At 43.2% G+C, this 17,700-nt stretch overlaps 1 protein-coding gene across 13 annotated transcripts in view; it reads left to right on the forward strand.

Moving 5' to 3' along the window:
* DLG1 (discs large MAGUK scaffold protein 1) overlaps positions 1–17,700 on the forward strand; it is a 371,668-nt gene that overhangs the window by 261,644 nt on the left and 92,324 nt on the right. For all 13 annotated transcript variants that reach the window (XM_026650152.2, XM_026650157.2, XM_026650147.2 and 10 more), the window contains 2 exons: positions 7,352–7,508; positions 10,549–10,651. In XM_026650152.2, coding sequence (XP_026505937.1) covers positions 7,352–7,508; positions 10,549–10,651 — 260 coding nt within the window. The remainder of the gene's footprint in view (positions 1–7,351; positions 7,509–10,548; positions 10,652–17,700) is intronic.

The raw sequence follows: 17,700 nt of genomic DNA on the forward strand, positions 1-17,700 counted from the left end.
CCCAAAAAGCCGGACATGTCCGGGAAAATCCGGACGTATGGTAACCCTACTCTTGGGCATGTATGTATATAAATAAGCAGTGAAACTTCAATTTTTCTTTTTCTAAAAGGGCCATTTAAAAGTGAATGCTGAGCTCTCATTGTTATTCTTACTGAAAAATTCTCAACTTACAAAGCTGAATAAGAATTTTACTATAACTTCCACCATTTCAGTTGCCTAAAATATATGAAAAACTGCATGAAAATTAATTGTACAGATACACAAAAGATTTGTTCAACCCTTGAAAAATGCTTGGAACACATCAATGTGCAGCTCTTAAATTGGGCCTCTGTGAGAGTGAGCACAAGCACAGTAATAGGTATTACTAGTTGTGCTCAGTGTATAACCTTTTTATGTCATAAAATTGCCTAAAAATTAGATTTGACTATATTATATGGTTACCACTATATTTTGATGAGTCTGCAGCTTGTAAATAGCATAAATTTTTATACTCTTATAGATCCATCATTACTTCCAAACAAATATATTCAAATATTTGTAAAGGGGAAAAACTGAAGTATACATCTGCAATAGCCATTGTTTAAATTAAAATTGTTTTAAATTGTTCATGTATCTTGTAAGAGATTTAGTAAATGGTGCCATGCTGAAATAGAATACATTGGGTGAAAAACTGATCCAGTTGAAGTCAAAGGTAAAACTCTCCTTGACTTCAGTGGGGCCAGAATTTCACCCTCTGGTTTTTTGATATATGAAATAAATATCCCTTAAGATTTTTTTTCTGGGGAAATTATTTCAGTGTTTTTCACGTAAAATTGTTGTTACATCAGATCATACTTTGAAAATGAAAACACATATTTCTTTAAAAAGTAGGAGGGTCACTGGCAACCATCGATCCAAACTGGACCATAGTATACATGTAAGAGGTTTAATCAGGTGCCTGATGAATCTGCTTATGGCTGACAAGCCCAATTCGAGAGCGACACAGCTTGTTAAAAATTTCACAGATCTATATGTTGGCTGAGTTAGAGTCCAAGATTACAGCATGCTGCTTTCTTCTTTCTCGCTTCGCTTCCATCCTCTGGATTAAAGCCGCTTTATGTTGAGCTGCACCTAGTGCCAGATATTCCCTCCAAATTGGACAGGATTCTGCGCGCTCCTCTCAGCTTTCTATATTGACATTGAATTACTTCATATCGTTTTTGCACATTTTGTGGTGGTACAATAAAGGGCAACCCCACTTTCTAGAACTGTCTCGAATTTCACTGTACAAAATATTCTTGAGAATACGGTCTCCTCCCATTTTGCTGACATGACTGAGCCATCACAACCTGCTCTTCTTGATAGTGGTTTCTAATTGTGTCAGTCCTGTGCACTCCAGCACCTCTGTTTTTGGTATTTTGTCTTCCAACTTTGTTTTCAGAATCTTACTCAGGCATCTCATGTGGAATCTGTTCAGTCTCCTGATGTGCCTAGCATATGTAGTCCATGTTTCTGAACCATAAAGGAGGGATGACAGCACAAAAGTCTCGTAGACTCACATCTTCACCTTAGTCAATTCCATGCACATCTCTGTAATTCTTAGCTGCTTTTCCGATTCTATTAGTCGGTTCCTGGTAATCATAGAACCCAAGTAACAAAAGCTGTTGATGACACCAAGAGATTTACCCTCCAGAGTGATGTCAAGCACTGATTCTTCCGCCCCTGGGTACATGATCACAGTCTTCTTGAAACTAATTGTCAACCCAAAGTTCTTGCATGATGCAGAAAATCTGCCCAAGAGATTTTGCACGGAAGATTAGCTATGGGCAACTAAGGCCACATCACCCAGAAACAGGAAATCACTCAGAACCAGCTCTTTCACATTGATTTTCGCTCTAAACCTTGTAATGTTGAACAAGCCTCCATCTAGTCTGGTTCAAAGATAAATGCCATCGTTGCTGTCCTTAAATGCATGAAGAAGCAGGAATGAAAAGTAGAAGTAATGTGTAGGTAAAGGCGTATAGTAGTGTTCAGTGATGTCAGTATGAAACAGTTAGCTGATTAACTTTTGACAAAAAGAACAGGAGTACTTGTGAGAATACTTACAAGAGGAGATAGATTCAATGTCTCATTGGAGAGACTGCTGAGCTGGAATTGATATGCAAACTAGATACAGTCAATTTAGGATTGAATAAGGACTGGGAATGGCTGAGCCATTACAAACATTGAATCTATCTCCCCTTGTAAGTATTCTCACACTTCTTATCAAACTGTCTATACTGGGCTATCCTGATTATCACTTCAAAAGTTTTTTTTCACTTACTTAATTGGCCTCTCAGAGTTGGTAAGACAACTCCCACCTGTTCATGCTCTCTGTATGTGTGTATATATATCTCCTCAATATATGTTCCATTCTATATGCATCCGAAGAAGTGGGCTGTAGCCCACGAAAGCTTATGCTCTAATAAATTTGTTAGTCTCTAAGGTGCCTCAAGTACTCCTGTTCTTTTTGCGGATACAGACTAACACGGCTGCTACTCTGAAACCTAACTTTTGACAGTTATACAATCTTGTTAACTGGTTGGCAGATAAGGGAGGCTTTTCTATATGGCTCTGAATCAGTCCTGTATTGTGAAGTACAGTAACTCCTCACTTAAAGTCGTCCCGGTTAACATTGTTTTGTTGTTACATTGCTGATCAATTAGAGAACATGCTCGTTTAAAGTTCCGCAATGCTCCCTTACAAGGTTGTTTGGCAGCCGCCTGCTTTGTCCACTCCTTGCAGAAAGAGCAGCCCGTTGGAGCTAGCTGGTGGGGCTTGGAACCAGGGTGGCCTGACAGCCCCTCTATCAGCTCTCCGCTCCCCTAAGTTCCCTGTGCGGCAGCTGCCCAGCAGGCTATCAGTTGCTGGCAGTTCAGCTGTCCCTCCCCCCACTGCCCTGAGCTGCTCCTGCTCTCTGCCTTGGACCTGCTCCTGGGAGCCTCCTGCTTGCTGTGCGGGGGAGAGGGAAGAAAGAGGGGCTAATATCAGGGAGTCCCCCTCCCCCCTGCTCCTGCCCCCTGCTTACCTCATCTCCATAGAGCGGGGCGGGGACGACATGAAGGGCTCAGGACAAAGGGAGCTTGCTAGCAGCAGCTGCTGTCTCAACTTGCTGATCTGTTTAAAAAGGCAATGTACTTAGAGTGGGGTCAGCGTACTTAAAGGGGCAATGCGCATCTCTCTCTCTCTCTCTCACACACACACACAGGGTGTGTGCGCCTGTCTGTGTCTGCCATGCTGTCTCCCCTACCTCTATTTGTGCTGCCTTGTAGTAGAGTGTGAGGCTACATTAACAACAATGTGTTAACCCTTGAGGGCTCAGCCGAGAGCTTGTTCATCATTTAGCAGTAAGGCATTCCCTGGGAAATATCCCACCCTCTTCCACCCTCTGACTTCACCACCTCAACCCCAAGCTTCACAGTCATCATTGCTGTGTACAGTATTAAATTGTTTGTTTAAAACTTATACTGTGTATGTATATGTATATGTTTATATTTTATATATATATATATATCTTTTGTTGTCTGGTGAAAAAATTTTCCCTGGTACTTATGGGGAAATTGGATTCGCTTAACTTCGTTTTGCTTAAAGTCGCATTTTTTAGGAACATAACTACAACGTTAAGTGAGGAGTTACTGTATGTTGCTGTAGGGAGTAGTTTGTAGCTTGTGATATTGTATTCTACATACATGTATGCTATGGATAATAAACATTTATATGGCCTATAGCCATTCCTTCCATTTCTCTCTACAGTACCTACACTTAGGTTCAGAACTTCTCATACACAGAGCAAAATTGACAATAGTAAATCTTTGTGGATTTCTGATTTATTAAACAGTCCCAAATTATAGGTTGCAGACTTAACACTACCACCCCTCTTTTGATACCATACCTAACCTGCAGATCGTGTTTGCTATTTTTCCATGTTTCTCTATACATTTGTCCTCCTATTGAACCAGCACTTAGAGTCCAAAGTAACAGTTGCCTTTATAAATCCCTAAAATAGAATCACACTGAAAACCTACTTTCTTCTCTTCACCACTAAAAGCTAGGAAAAAATAAAGTTCTCTTTCTTACTCGGGTTTGCTTAATGAGAAGACATACTTTTTTAAGAATCTTACTCCAGCATTTTGCCTAGGCCAAAAATCAAGGATCCACAAAGTCATATGGAGTTCCTACAGAGAAGGATTTAGATAAGTGAAACACAAGTAGGAGTTGCATACAGAGCCACATTCAACTTTGTGGTACCTATTCAATATGCCTTTGTAATCCCAACAAGAGAGTTCTCTACAAAGGCTGAAATCTGATTGTAGGTGAGTGGTGGAGTGGAGTCTGGTGGCTCAACAATGAGTCAGTAAAGGAGTCTAGGCATGGAGAAAGTATGTATTTTACAGATCCAGAATCCTGGAAAGATATTGAAAAACAGGAGACAAGAACCTCTACATAGAAAAATTCAGCTTGTTTTTGGCTCATCATTTCAATGGAAGTCTTCAAAGACACAGAAATGTTCAGAGACTAGTTATTTAGTGCACTCTAGTGATCATTTGAATGTAGTGCAGAATTTTTCTACTTAAATATTAGAAAATTCATACTATCATAGAACTTCAGGGCTGGAAGGGACTTCCAGAGGTCACCTAATCCGACCCTATGCGCTGAGCTGGACCAAGTATACGTAGACCATCCCTGACAGGTGTTTCTCACCTATTCTTAAATTCCTTGTCTTCTACTGAAATTCTTCCTTGCCTTGCTACTGTATCCACTGGCAGCAGTAAGACTAAGACCGTGACTACATTAGGAAGTTTTGCTGGTAGTATTTGTGCTGGCATTCAGCTGCTGATGTTGCAGTTTTGCTACAGTGTGTGCACACTTGGCTGCCTTTGCCAGTGCAGTGCATTCTCACAGCAAAAGACGCGCTGCATTATATAGGCATCTCAGTGTACCCTGCACCACTGTCCAGCACGTTGCCTTCTGGGACATTTTTTGCAGTGTGTTGGGGGATACTAGCACTTCTCTCAGGAAATTGTGGGAGAATTGGGGTCAAATTCCCACAGTTCCCTCACATCCATCCCATCATATTTTTGCGCTGTTTTTTAAAATTCCCACAGTCCTTCATGCTGCTTCATGGATACTGAACAGCTCAGCTGAATCTTCAGTAAAAATAAAGAAATGGATATTGGTTAACATTTAGCAAAACAGGAGAGGTATATAATTAGTACTTACTACTTATAACATAGTGTCTTCTATTTCAGGACCTCTAAGTATCTTACAAATAACAAATTTAGCTCCACAATAATCTATAGATAGGCATTATCCACATTTTGCAGATGAAGAAAAACTGCCTTAGGTCATGTAGGGAGAGTGTGGCAGAGCCAGGAAGAAGCTTCCAGTACTGTAAATAGATAAACAAAGGACTAGGCACGAGAGATTGTGGGCAGAGTCATCCATGATGAAAGGCTAAGCAGAAAGTGGATTTATGGAGAGGGAGGACATTTGTTGCATTGGAAAAGGGGGAACGCTATTCCAAGGACAGAAATAGAGTTTAAAAAAAAAGGAACAGAGAGGAGATGGGGCTGTAAAATAAAGAATGGCGAAGAGTGCTGTTCTGTTGTGTTAATTTTGTTGGAATAAATGGGCACAGAGTCAAAAGTGTTAATATGATCTGTCACTGTATAGCACTAAACAATTAAACTCAGTTAAAGGCTTTGTTTCAAGTACAGAGACTTTGGCCTGCTTAATCCTATGAAAATCACACCATTACATTATTTTAACCTTTTATTAAAGATACAGAAAAAGAAGGAAAAACAGTTAAGGCATCTGAAATATAAAGTATTAACTAAGACTTTCATGTAATAACACTCGTTTTTCCCTTTAGCTGTAGAGAGTTTTTATAGGACACACACACACACACACACACACACACACACACACACTCTCTCTCTCTCTCTCTCTCTCTCTCTCTCTTTCTCTTTTAGATGGCATTAAAATGGTAATAACTGAAAAAGAGAGGTTGGTTGGAGCTGCTGCTGTTAGAGTCCAGTCTTGCTTTCTTGAAGACAGCAAAAATAGAAAATCCAGCTTCTGTCTTTGGTGCTGACATTTACTTGCACCCTCGCAATTGGAGAAACACAGGCACAGCACATGCTCTTATCAGTCACTCCAAGATATGGCAAATTTGTACCAGAATCAAGCTGTTTAGGGCATTGCTTTTAGCTATTTCACAGGCCAGGGTTCACAGCAGTGTTACAAAATGTGTAATTTTGGCCAGCTAAGCCAGACTCTTACTACACAAAAGAGAAGAGAGCAATAGGAAAGAGAAAAAAATAACATGGGGATGGAAAATGATGTATGACAGAGGAGGTGACAGCAGAAACCTAAAACTCACATTCCAGGTGATGGTTGGGATTGAGCCAGAACCAGTGGAGGTGTTGATGTCATTAGGGACCCTTTTTCTGGCTTGTTGTAGTCAGGACATCTCTGAGGATCAGGAAGGTGAAGATGTGACAGTGACAGGTGTGTCCTGGGGTCCCAAGAGATGGTAAAGCTTGCTCCTTCCAGTTCACCTTCCAGCCAACTGCTTAACTTGTTTGATCCTTCCCCTGAAGTCTCTTTTTTTAAGGACCCTAAAAGGGAATTGGTGGAATAGCCCATCTCCTCATAGTCCACCAGTATGCCTAATGTCTGACACCAATTTTGGTACCTTGATCTCAGGTCCCACACTCCTCTTATTTACCAGACATGATGTTAACACAGTCCCTGAGTTATACCAATAGCCTAGCCCAGTCTTTTATGCCTTTCCCATTAACATTTGTTATAGATGATTGGAACATTTAATAATTATTTTATCCAGTTTCCCACAGTTAAGCTTATAATTGGGATAGGACTGTTAGTCTGCAATTATTACATCAGTGCCCTCTGCTTATCAAGATGACGAGTATGCTTCCCTCTTTGTTTGTTGTATCTACATGCTGGCTTTTGTCTTATACTTAGATTGTAAGCTCCTTGAGGCAGGGAGTTGTGTTTGTATAGTGCCTAGCACAATGAGGCCCTGATCCATGACTCAATGTAGTGCCAAGTACAAATGTAGCATTATGTGAAATTTAGAATGCATATTGTATGTTAATAGAATGTCAACAGTTTTATAGATTGCACTGTGAAAACTAATATAAGTATACACATGTAACAGAAGATAGGTATTTTTACCTAAGCATTCAAGAAAAAAAATGTGCATGGCTCCTTAAAATGAGAAGTGTGCTATCTGACAACCTTACACTGACTCTCTTACACTGATTCATGAATAATGACCAGGATCTCATCATTGCCTTTTGTCTTTTAGAGAACCTAGAAAAGTTGTCCTACATCGGGGATCAACGGGGCTCGGTTTCAACATTGTGGGAGGGGAAGATGGAGAAGGAATTTTCATCTCTTTCATTCTCGCAGGAGGGCCAGCTGATCTGAGTGGCGAGCTCAGGAAAGGAGACCGTATAATTTCGGTAGGATTCATTAATTTAAAAAAATATATTTCCTCCTCTTAGTCTGTTTTACTTTGATGGCTTATATGATTCATTACAAGGGAACCTAGTGAAGTAGTTGGGCTAATTCTGAGAATGTGGGACAAGAAGTAAGCATTCTGCTTCATGTTATCTGATTTAGAGACCTGATTTAAAAGCCAAACATTCTGGGGGGAGGTGGTGTAATGCACCCCACAGCTGACAAACCCTGATACCACCTGTTTGTTTGTTTTTTAATTTACTATGTTTAAAAGTAGGGGGAAATCAATTTTTTGGATTCATAAAAATAAAATGGGTAAATGTAAAGGCCATACAAGTCTGCTCTGCCAGTGGGTGTGCAGAGAGGAAGGATGGTGCAGTGGTTAGGGCACTAGACTGGGACTTTGGAGGCATGGGTATTGTTTCCTGCTCTGCCACAGACTTCCTGTGTGATCTTTAGCAGTTACTTAGGATATGTCTACATGGGGATAGAAAACCTGTAGTGGGCCCAGTCAGCTCATTTGTGCTTGCGGGGCTCAAGCTCCAGGGCAGAAAAATTGCTGTGTACACATTCGGTAGCCTGAGCTCTGGAACCCTGCAATGGGGGAGGGCCTCCAAGCCCCAGGGCCAGTCACGGTCGTGCCATGGGGGTTTTATACCTGTGTAGACGTACATGGGTCAGCAAGCATTCATAATCTGGATCCTAGAACCCTGCTAGGTGGGATGGGCCAGAGTCCAAATCCTACTATGACTCAGGTCCAAGTCCCGTCATTTTGCAGTGTGGATGCAGGTCAAGCAGAAGGCCTGCATAGTGCAGTATGGACACATTAGCACAGCTGTGAGGATCCAACAATCGTAAACCCAGGTTTATGATACAATGTGGATGCTCAAACACGGGCTTAGAAACATCAAGTCCACAAGCCTGGGTCCTACAAACCCAGGCTTAGTGTAAGAGACATACCTTTAGTGCCTTAGTTCCCTATCTGTAACATGGGAATAATGGCTTTCCCCTACCTTATGGGGATGTTATGAGGATACATTAAAGATTGTAAGGCTCCAGTATTGGGAGTAATATAAGTATGAAAGAAGAGAAAGACAGAGACTTATGACAAACTGCAGGACAGATCTTTACAACCCAGCAATGCTGTCTTGCTGAAGAACAAGCTGTTTCTGGAGGTGGAGAGGCCTAGCAGTAGTGCTCCAAACATGGCCATGTAATGAACATTATATCTAGCAGAAGTCCCAGAAAGCATGACAAAAGTAGTCTGGAACCAGTCTTTGAGGAGATCATAGGCAGCATCTCCCCAAAATGGATCCTGCAACTGTTGGTAAAACACCCTGCCCCTCATCCCTCAAATGTCATTCATCATGTTCCCTCTGCCAGAAGAAAGCTGGATACAGCTACCTCCAAGACAGTCAAAACACTCCATATACCCAACAAAGTGGCTCACTAGAAAGCAGTACACTTCCATCACTCTTCTCTCAGGATCCTCCTGCATTGTGTAGCAGTACCATATGACAATACCAAGTAATTTAGCAAACCTTTTTTTTTAGGGCTGTCAAGTGATTAAAAAAATTAATCGTGTGATTAATTGCACTGTTAAACAATAATAGAATACCATTTATTTAAATATTTTTGGCTGTTTTCTACATTTTCCAACATCTTGATTTCAATTAGAACACAGAATACAAAGTGTACAGTGATCATTTTATATTTATTTTTGATTACAACCTAATACAAGTACTGTAGTGCAATCTCTTAATAATGAAAGTTGAACTTACAAATGTAGAATTATGTACAAAAAATAACTGCATTCAAAAATAAAACAATGTAAAACTTTAGAACCTACAAGTCCACTCAGTCCTACTTCAGCCAATCACTCAGACAAACAAGTTTGGTTACAATTTGCAGGAGATAATGCTGCCCACGTCTTGTTTACAGTGTCACCTGAAAGTGAGAACAGGTTTTCACATGGCACCGTTGTAGCTGGCATTGCAAGATATTTACGTGCCAGATGCACTAAAGATTCCTATGTCCCTTCATGCTTCAACCACCATTCCAGATGACGGGTTCTGTTCGATAACAATCCAAAGCAGTGCGGACCGATGCATGTTCATTTTCATCATCTGCGTCAGATGCCACCAGCAGAAGGTTGATTTTCTTTTTTGGTGGTTCGGGTTCTGTAGTTTCCACATCAGTGTGTTGCTCTTTTAAGACATCTGAAAACATTCTCCACACCTTGTCCCTCTCAGATTTTGGACGGCACTTCAGATTCTTAAAGCTTGGGTTGAGTGCTGTATCTATCCTTAGAAATCTCAGATTGGTACCTTCTTTGCGTTTTGTCAAATCTGCTGTGAAAGTGTTCTCAAAACGAACGTGTGTTGGGTCATCATCCAAGACTGCTATAACAGGAAATATATGGCAGAATCCACGTAAAACAGAGTTGAGGACATACAATTCTCCCCCAGGAGTTTCAGTCTCAAATTTAACTAATGCACTATTTTTTTAACAAACATGAAAATGTAGAAAAACATCCAAAATATTAATAAATTTCAATAGGTATTCTATTATTTAACAGTGCAATTAAAACTGCGATGCTGGCTACAACAGTGCCACAAGAACACCTATTCTCACTTTCAGGTGACATTGTAAACAAGACATGGGCAGCATTATGTCCTGCAAATATAATCAAACTTGTTTGTCTGAACAATTGGCTGAACAAGAAGTACAATTGAGTGGACTTGCAGGCTCTAAAATTTTACATTGTTTTATTTTTGAATGCATAATAATTCTACATTTTTTTGTACATAAGTCTACATTTGTAAGTTCAACTTTCATGATAAAGAGATTACATTACGGTACTTGTATTAGGTGAATTGAAAAATACTATTTCTTTTGTTTTTTTATAGTGCAAATATTTGACAGCCCTAGTTACTTCATATGAATTTTCACCCACTTGTATATTAAAACTATGTTCTGTGATAAATTTCAATTAACATTATTGTTTACTCTGATAAAGAGATGTTTACATTTTATTTGTAGGTAAATGGTGTAGACCTTAAAGCTGCAACCCATGAACAAGCAGCAGCAGCCTTGAAGAATGCAGGCCAAGCAGTAACCATTGTTGCACAATACCGTCCAGAAGGCAAGAGAATAATTCCTATTCATATTACACCTGTATAACACAAAGGTTTTAAAAATTAATTTTCTATGGATGTCAAAGTTTTTATAAGAAAACTTAGACATGCTTTGAGGGAAGAAGAGAAATTAATGTAATTGTCATTGACATATTACTCCTGAGGGAATTCTGTGCTAAAAAAATTAAGAATTCAGTGCACAATATTTTAAAATTCTGCATATTTTATTTATCAAAATAACACAATATAATCATGCCAGTTTAAATTATTTTGGTAATTTATTTCAAAATACCAGTCAACAAGTATGACTGTAACAATATAGACAACAACAAAAATTCAAAAAATATACAAGGAAGTTCTTCTTCACGCAGCACACAGTCAACTTGTGGAACCCCTTACCTGAGGAGGTTGTGAAGGCTAGGACTATAACAACGTTTAAAAGAGAACTGGATAAATTCATGGTGGATAAGGCCATTAATGGCTATTAGCCAGGATGGGTAAGGAATGGTGTCCCAGCCTCTGTTTGTCAGAGGATGGAGATGGATGAAAGGAGAGAGATCACTTGATCATTGCCTGTTAGGTCCACTCCCTCTGGGTCACCTGGCATTGGCTACTGTCGGTAGACAGGATACTGGGCTAGATGGACCTTTGGTCTGACCCGGTACGGCCTTTCTTATGTTCTTATGGTCCCTGGAGCAAGAGGCTGGGCGGGGAAATTGGGGCACAATGGGGCGAGAGGGTCTCCGGAGCGAGGGACTGGGATGTGGGGGCAGACAAGTTACACACACCCTCTCTCTCTCTCTCCACCCTCCCCACCCCCCTCCCGGTACCTACTTTGGAGCCCGGTCCAGGAGCCAGCCAGTTCTCTCTGTCAGGCTGAGGGAAGGGAAAAGCAGCAGTAGCTAAGCAGAGCTGCTCCTCCAGGCTCCAGTAGCAGCTGCTGCTCTTCCTGACCCTGGTGGTGGAGGCTGATTACTGAAGGTAACCAGACTTTTAGTATCAGAGGGGTAGCCGTGTTAGTCTGGATCTCTAAAAGCAGCAAAGAGTCCTGTGGCACCTTGTAGACTAACAGACATATTGGAGCATAAGCTTTCGTGGGTGAATACCCACATGCGTCTGACGAAGTGGGTATTCACCCACGAAAGCTTATGCTCCAATACGTCTGTTAGTCTATAAGGTGCCACAGGACACTTTTTACAGACTTTTAGTGTCTGGTCAGCGGTGCTGACCAGACGCTGCCAGTTTCCCTTTTCAACTGAATGTTCTGGTCGAAAACAAGACTCCTGGCAACCGTAGTCCCTGCATCCCACTCCCATTCAATCCCCACTCCAGTCTGTACCCCCCAACTAACCCTTCTGAACCCCAGTCTATGTGACTCCCACACACACAGCCCTGTGTGCCATGCTGTGTCTGCCTCCCCATCCCCGTGCCTCCTCACCAGGCCCCGCTGGCAGGGTGCTGTGAGGAATGCAGATGCTGCTGTCTCCCTATTGGCTGCTGACTGCTATAGCTGGTGAGCAGTGAGCCAGCTTCCTCTGTTCTGGCACCACAGCAGCCCCTGGAGCTTCTGCAGCAGAATGTATTTTCTGTGGAGGAAAAAAAAATCTGCAGGACACATGAATTCTGCGTATACGCAGCGCAAAATTCCCCCGGGAGTAACATATAGTCTGGTTTTAGTTTCATACTTTGATCCCCATTGAGTCAACTGGCTCAGTTTAAAGTTGAATTTTTCAACTTTGTGGCAAAGGAGTGGGGAGTCTAAATGCCACCCTTATCTGAGGCACTGACTGAGTGCGTTCAGCTGGCCTAAGGAGATTGTAAGGTTTCCATCCACTGCTTTCATTCTGGGCTGCCATTTTAATCTGTCCAGCAATTCCCTCTGTTCCAGTTAATCAGCATCAACCCCATTCTAGTGCAATCTCTGTAGGTGAATAGGCTTACCACACTTCTGTAGGTACCCACTAATGTTTTGGGGAAGGAATACATTTTCTCCTCTTTTATTCCCTCTACCTCCCCCTCCCCCCCCACCAAAAACTGACATCCCTGTGAGACTCTCACCTTTTCCCAGGATAATATGCATATCCTGGATATGAATGGTTTGTTAACATATGTCTGAGTTCCCTACTTGAGCCATGCTTTTCAATAATGTTTGTATAAGAGTAATTTTACTGAATAAGAAGCACATCAGTAGCATTCAGATATAAAATTAATGCTTCAGGTGACCCTCAGTAGTCTTTTAGTGATGTGTGTTTGACTTCCTATATACAAGGATGTATCCAAACCAGAAAAGTGATGCTGACAAACAGGATTAAAACAGAAAATGAGCAAAAAGTACCTTAGAAAGAGGCACTTCTGTGAGGTTTTTAGTGAGCTTTTGCAAATGTAGCTTAGCGCAAGTCTGCTTTTCCTTTAGCTAAAACCTCTTTTTCATTAGCACTTCTGCTTGCTTTTACCCCACTCTTCAGTAAAAGAAAGGTAGAGCAACAATCAAGTTATAAACTTATATCTGACACTACTGATCGCCCATTTATGGTGTGGTATTTAGTGCTAAAAGAATAGGCAGCAGTAAAGGAAAGAGAATATTTACTTATTAGTGTTCATTTAATTTAGCATGAAAGGAACGTATTTTAAATCTGGCTTTTCAAATAAGATTGGTGAGAACTATTTTTCTAGTGATAGTATTGGACAAAAGTGGCTGAGTTTTTTCAATCTTCAACTGTAATGTAATTTCCTCTGTTGAAGTATAGCTGTCAAAAGACACTCTTTTGGTTTGCAGGTGACCATTATTTGTTTTCACTTACTGCTCCAAACATCAGTTAACAACAAATGGGGGGACTTCTTAAAATAGCTCATAAAATTATATTTTTGTCTGTTTTTCAAAGAACTTTCCACAATTCAAAACAAGGACAAGGGTGCACTTGCCTGTGATATTTAAGGAATGATTTGACCTCCACTTCTTACTACATGAATAAGCATGAATGTGCATTATATGTACTTATGGCTCCAGTTGGTTTTTAGTAACAGATGCTGAATAGCCAGGACAGAGCAAGAGGATTCCAGACATCCATAACTGATCATTGAAACATAATAAACAAATTCAGTATGTCATGAGAGTTTGGAGGAAGCTTGAGACCTACTCAGAGATTTCCCTTTCGTTGTACATTACAAATTGTATGGTGAAGGAATGTTGATGCTTGTGGTAAAACCCCACCATATTAGCCCTGTGAGGAATTCCTAATGAGTCCTCACGCTGGTTTTGGGGAAAAGATGCCCTTCCTAGAGTTGTCTTGATTAGAAAAGCTTCAATAGGCTGAAAGCTAACAGATGAACCTTTGGAACAAACTGACAAGGGAAATGTTGGATTCTCCATTTCTAGCAGTCTTCAAGTCTGGATTGGAGTTCTTTCTGGAAGATAGGCAAATGCAAGTTATTGGGCTTAATGCAGGGATAATTCAGTGAAATTCTATGGTCTGTGTTATACACAAGGCCAAACTAGATGATCTAATGGTCCCTTCTTGGCCTTAAAAATCTGGGAATCTATTAAATGTCCCTTGGTATAAACTCTGCAGTAATGGTCCCAGTTCTAAGTTTGCTTTAAAAGCTGGAGAACAGACAAATCAACCCCTTTTCAAATCCTCACAGATTTTCCATCTTGACATAACTTTAGTTCTAACAAGCATGCCTTAATTTGTCTCTGTAGAGCCAGTGTGCATTTTCCCTGATATTCAAAATTAATTTTTAACAAACATTACAATTGTTCAGTGCGGTATTGAGAGTGGCTGAAAGTCATCAAGGAAAGTAATAGAGCCCAAGATGCTTTCCTAGTCGCAAAACCACCTTTATTACACTACAGTGCCACTTCTACTATAAAGGTTGAGTGTCACTTTCTGTTTAAAAGGAGACTGTTCTAAGTGCTCTAAAACAGTGGTTCTCAACAGGGGGTCTGCAAACCCTTTCGGGGGGGACATGGTGCCCCACAGCTAAAACCCAGAGCCCGGGCCCTAGCACCTCCGTGGGGCTGAAGCCGAGAGCAGCAGGGCTGAATTCTGGAGCCCTGAGCTCTGGTGCTCCCCATGGGGCAGAAGCCCTGAGCCCATGGGTAGAGTTGGGGGGTCACAGAGATGTTGCGCCCCCCCTCCCCCCCAAAACTACAGTGCAAGAGCCAGGCAGTCCTGGAACAGCTCCACACATCCCCCCAGCTCTTTCTCTCCCCACCCCCTGGCCAGGTTGGAGGCAGGAATCCAGAGCCGGGCAGTGCAGGGCAGCTGCTGCTCTGAGTGGTGCCATGGAGCAGGCAGCTGCGGCGTTCCCTCGTCTCCAGCTGGTGCAGGGGGCTGAAGCAGCCCCTTTTGCTCACACAGCCAGTAAGAGCTGCCTGGGTGGGGGGACCTGGCTCTGTGGCTGGCAGGGCCCTCGGATAACAGGGACCACAGGGGAGCCCTCCCAGCACACAGCTACACCCTTCCCTGCCCCTAGCTACCCCTCTCCCTGCACCGTGAGCTACCCCCTTGCCTGCACACAGTCCCTAACTATCCTTCTCCATGCAACCTGAGCTACCCCCGTGCCTGCACACAGCCCCTAACTATCCTTCTCCATGCAACCTGAGCTATCCCCGTGCCTACACACAGCCCCTAGCTACCCCTCTCCCTGCACCATGAGCTATCCCCTTGCCTGCACACAGTCCCTAACTATCCTTCTCCATGCAACCTGAGCTACCCCCATGCCTGCACACAGCCCCTAGCTAACCCTCTCCCTGCACCCTGAGCTGTTTTCAAACTTTTTTAGCTGAGCCTCCATCTTTGAGTTATAATTTTTGGTTGTGCCCCCAACCCAGACAGGCGGGTGGCCTGCTAAGGTGAGTCAGGGGGTGGAGGTGGTGCTCCCTCCCCAAACCCCGCTGTGCGGAGCTGGCTTGAGCCCTGCTGGCCCCTGCCCACCCAAAATAGAAGTCAAACTACACCCATGCCTGAGCCCGACCCCACCCCACCCCCTGGCCCAGAGCCGTGAGTTCCCCCTCCCCCCTTTCCCCACTGAGGCCTGGACCTACAGCATGTCACTCAAATTGAAGTGTGAGGGTGGGTCACTTGCCAGGATGATCTGGGTATAACTCATGTAATCATTTCTCTGCCAGTGCAGGTGCCTCAAGTACTGATACACCTCAGTCCCTCCTAGTCTCTGCCTTTGGTACATGACAATATAGTCTCCTGTGGGTCTCATTTACTTTTGTCTCATTTCCATTGTTGTTGGGTTTAGTGTGTGGTGTTGGGTGGTGTTGGTGGCCTGTGATATACAGGTCAAACTAGATCTAGTGGTCGCTAGGCATTAATCTCTATGAAGTCCCCCCCCATGATCTCACAGCTATTTTTCCTACACATCATAGGTAGGTACATAAAGAGATGGTCATCCTCGTCCCTAGGGTGATTTGGTGGTCTGTAGCAGACACCAGCTAAAACCCCTTCTTGTGCTTTATCCATTAGGACACTGATCCAAAAGCATTCAAGAAGATTTTCTTCTATCAATGACGCAGAAACTCTTAATGCTATTTTTGATATAGAGTGCCACTCCCACTCTCCTTTTGCCCACTCAATCCTTCCTAAATATAGGTTATAACCACTGATTTTAACATTCCAATCATGCATCATCCCACCAGGTTCCAGTAAGACCAACTAGATCAAATTTATACTCATAAATGCAATTCCAGATCCTCTTGTTTCCTAGGCTCCTAGCACTAGTGTATAAGCAACTCAAGAATTCTTCTCTTCATGTCCTTTGGTTCCTTGATGAATTTTATTCATGATTCTGTACTAAGTGAGTGTTCATATCTTCCCTGTTTTTACCCTCCTGTTTTTTTATTAGTTTCACACCCTCTTGACTCTTCTAGCTGGCCTCTCCTGAGGAGATCAGTTCCCTTTCTGCTGAGGTGGAGCACTGTGGAGGCCATCCAAACTATACAGACCCCTTACCCCATAAAAGGTGGAGCAATGTTCCACAAAGCCAAAACCCTACATTCTATACCACTTACTTAGCCAGCGGTTCACTTCCAGAATCTTCTGCTTTTTGTCTTCCTTCACTTGTGGAACAGGAAGGCTCTCAAAGAAGATTGGTTGGACATTTTTCTTCTTCAGCACGCATCCAAGTCCCTGAAGTCATCTATTATCTGTGAGATATCCTGCGATGCAGTGTCATTAGTGCTGATATGAATCATCAGTAAGTCTACGTTTTAGTCACGGGTATTTTTTAGTAAAAGTCACGGACAGGTCACGGGCAGTAAACAAAAATTCACAGCCCATGACCTGTCCATGACTTCTTCTATATACCCCCTGACTAAATCGGGGGAGTGGGGGCAGCCCGGGGGCACCGCAGGTGCTCAGGGGGAGGGGCGCCGCATGGGTTCAGGAAGGCAGTGGCGTAAGGCCCGGGACCCCCGCTGGTGCGGAGGGGGGTTGGCGGGGCCAGCAAGCTCCCTACCTGGCTCCGCGTCTCTCTGGAAGTGGCGACATCTCCCTCACTCAGCTCCTAGGCGGAGGCGTGGCCAGGCAGCTCTGCATGCTGCCTCCACCCAGAGCACCGGCTTCACAGCTCCCATTGGCCGGGAACCACGGCCAATGGGAGCTGCAGGGGCGGTGCCTGCAGGCAGGAGGCAGTGCGCAGAGCTGCCTGGCCATGCCTCCGCACTTCCGGGGAGCCCCCCAGGTAAGTGGTGCCCAGAGCCTGCCTCACCCTGTCCCGTGCCCCAACCTCCTGTCCCTTCCCACACCCAAACTCTGCTGCTGCTGGGGCGGGGTAGGCGGTGGCCCGAGACTGCCCCAGCAGCAGCTGGTGTGACAGGGGCTGCCTGAGCTGGCCCCAGGCCAGGTGCACCAGCCACTGCAGAAGTCACAGAGGTCACAAAAAGTCACGGAATTCGTGACTTCCGTGACAAACTCACAGCCTTAACCATCACCAATGGATCCTTCCCCATCCACTTCACAAGCTGTCTAGTCTTAGACTGACATCTTGGCTCCGGGAAGGCCACACACCATTTTATTATTGTCTGCCTATCCCTGTTGATACTAAA

The sequence above is a fragment of the Terrapene carolina genome, unplaced genomic scaffold (assembly GCF_002925995.2).
Source record: "Terrapene carolina triunguis isolate 2854851 unplaced genomic scaffold, T_m_triunguis-2.0 Scaffold88, whole genome shotgun sequence".
Lineage (NCBI taxonomy): Eukaryota > Metazoa > Chordata > Testudines > Emydidae > Terrapene > Terrapene triunguis.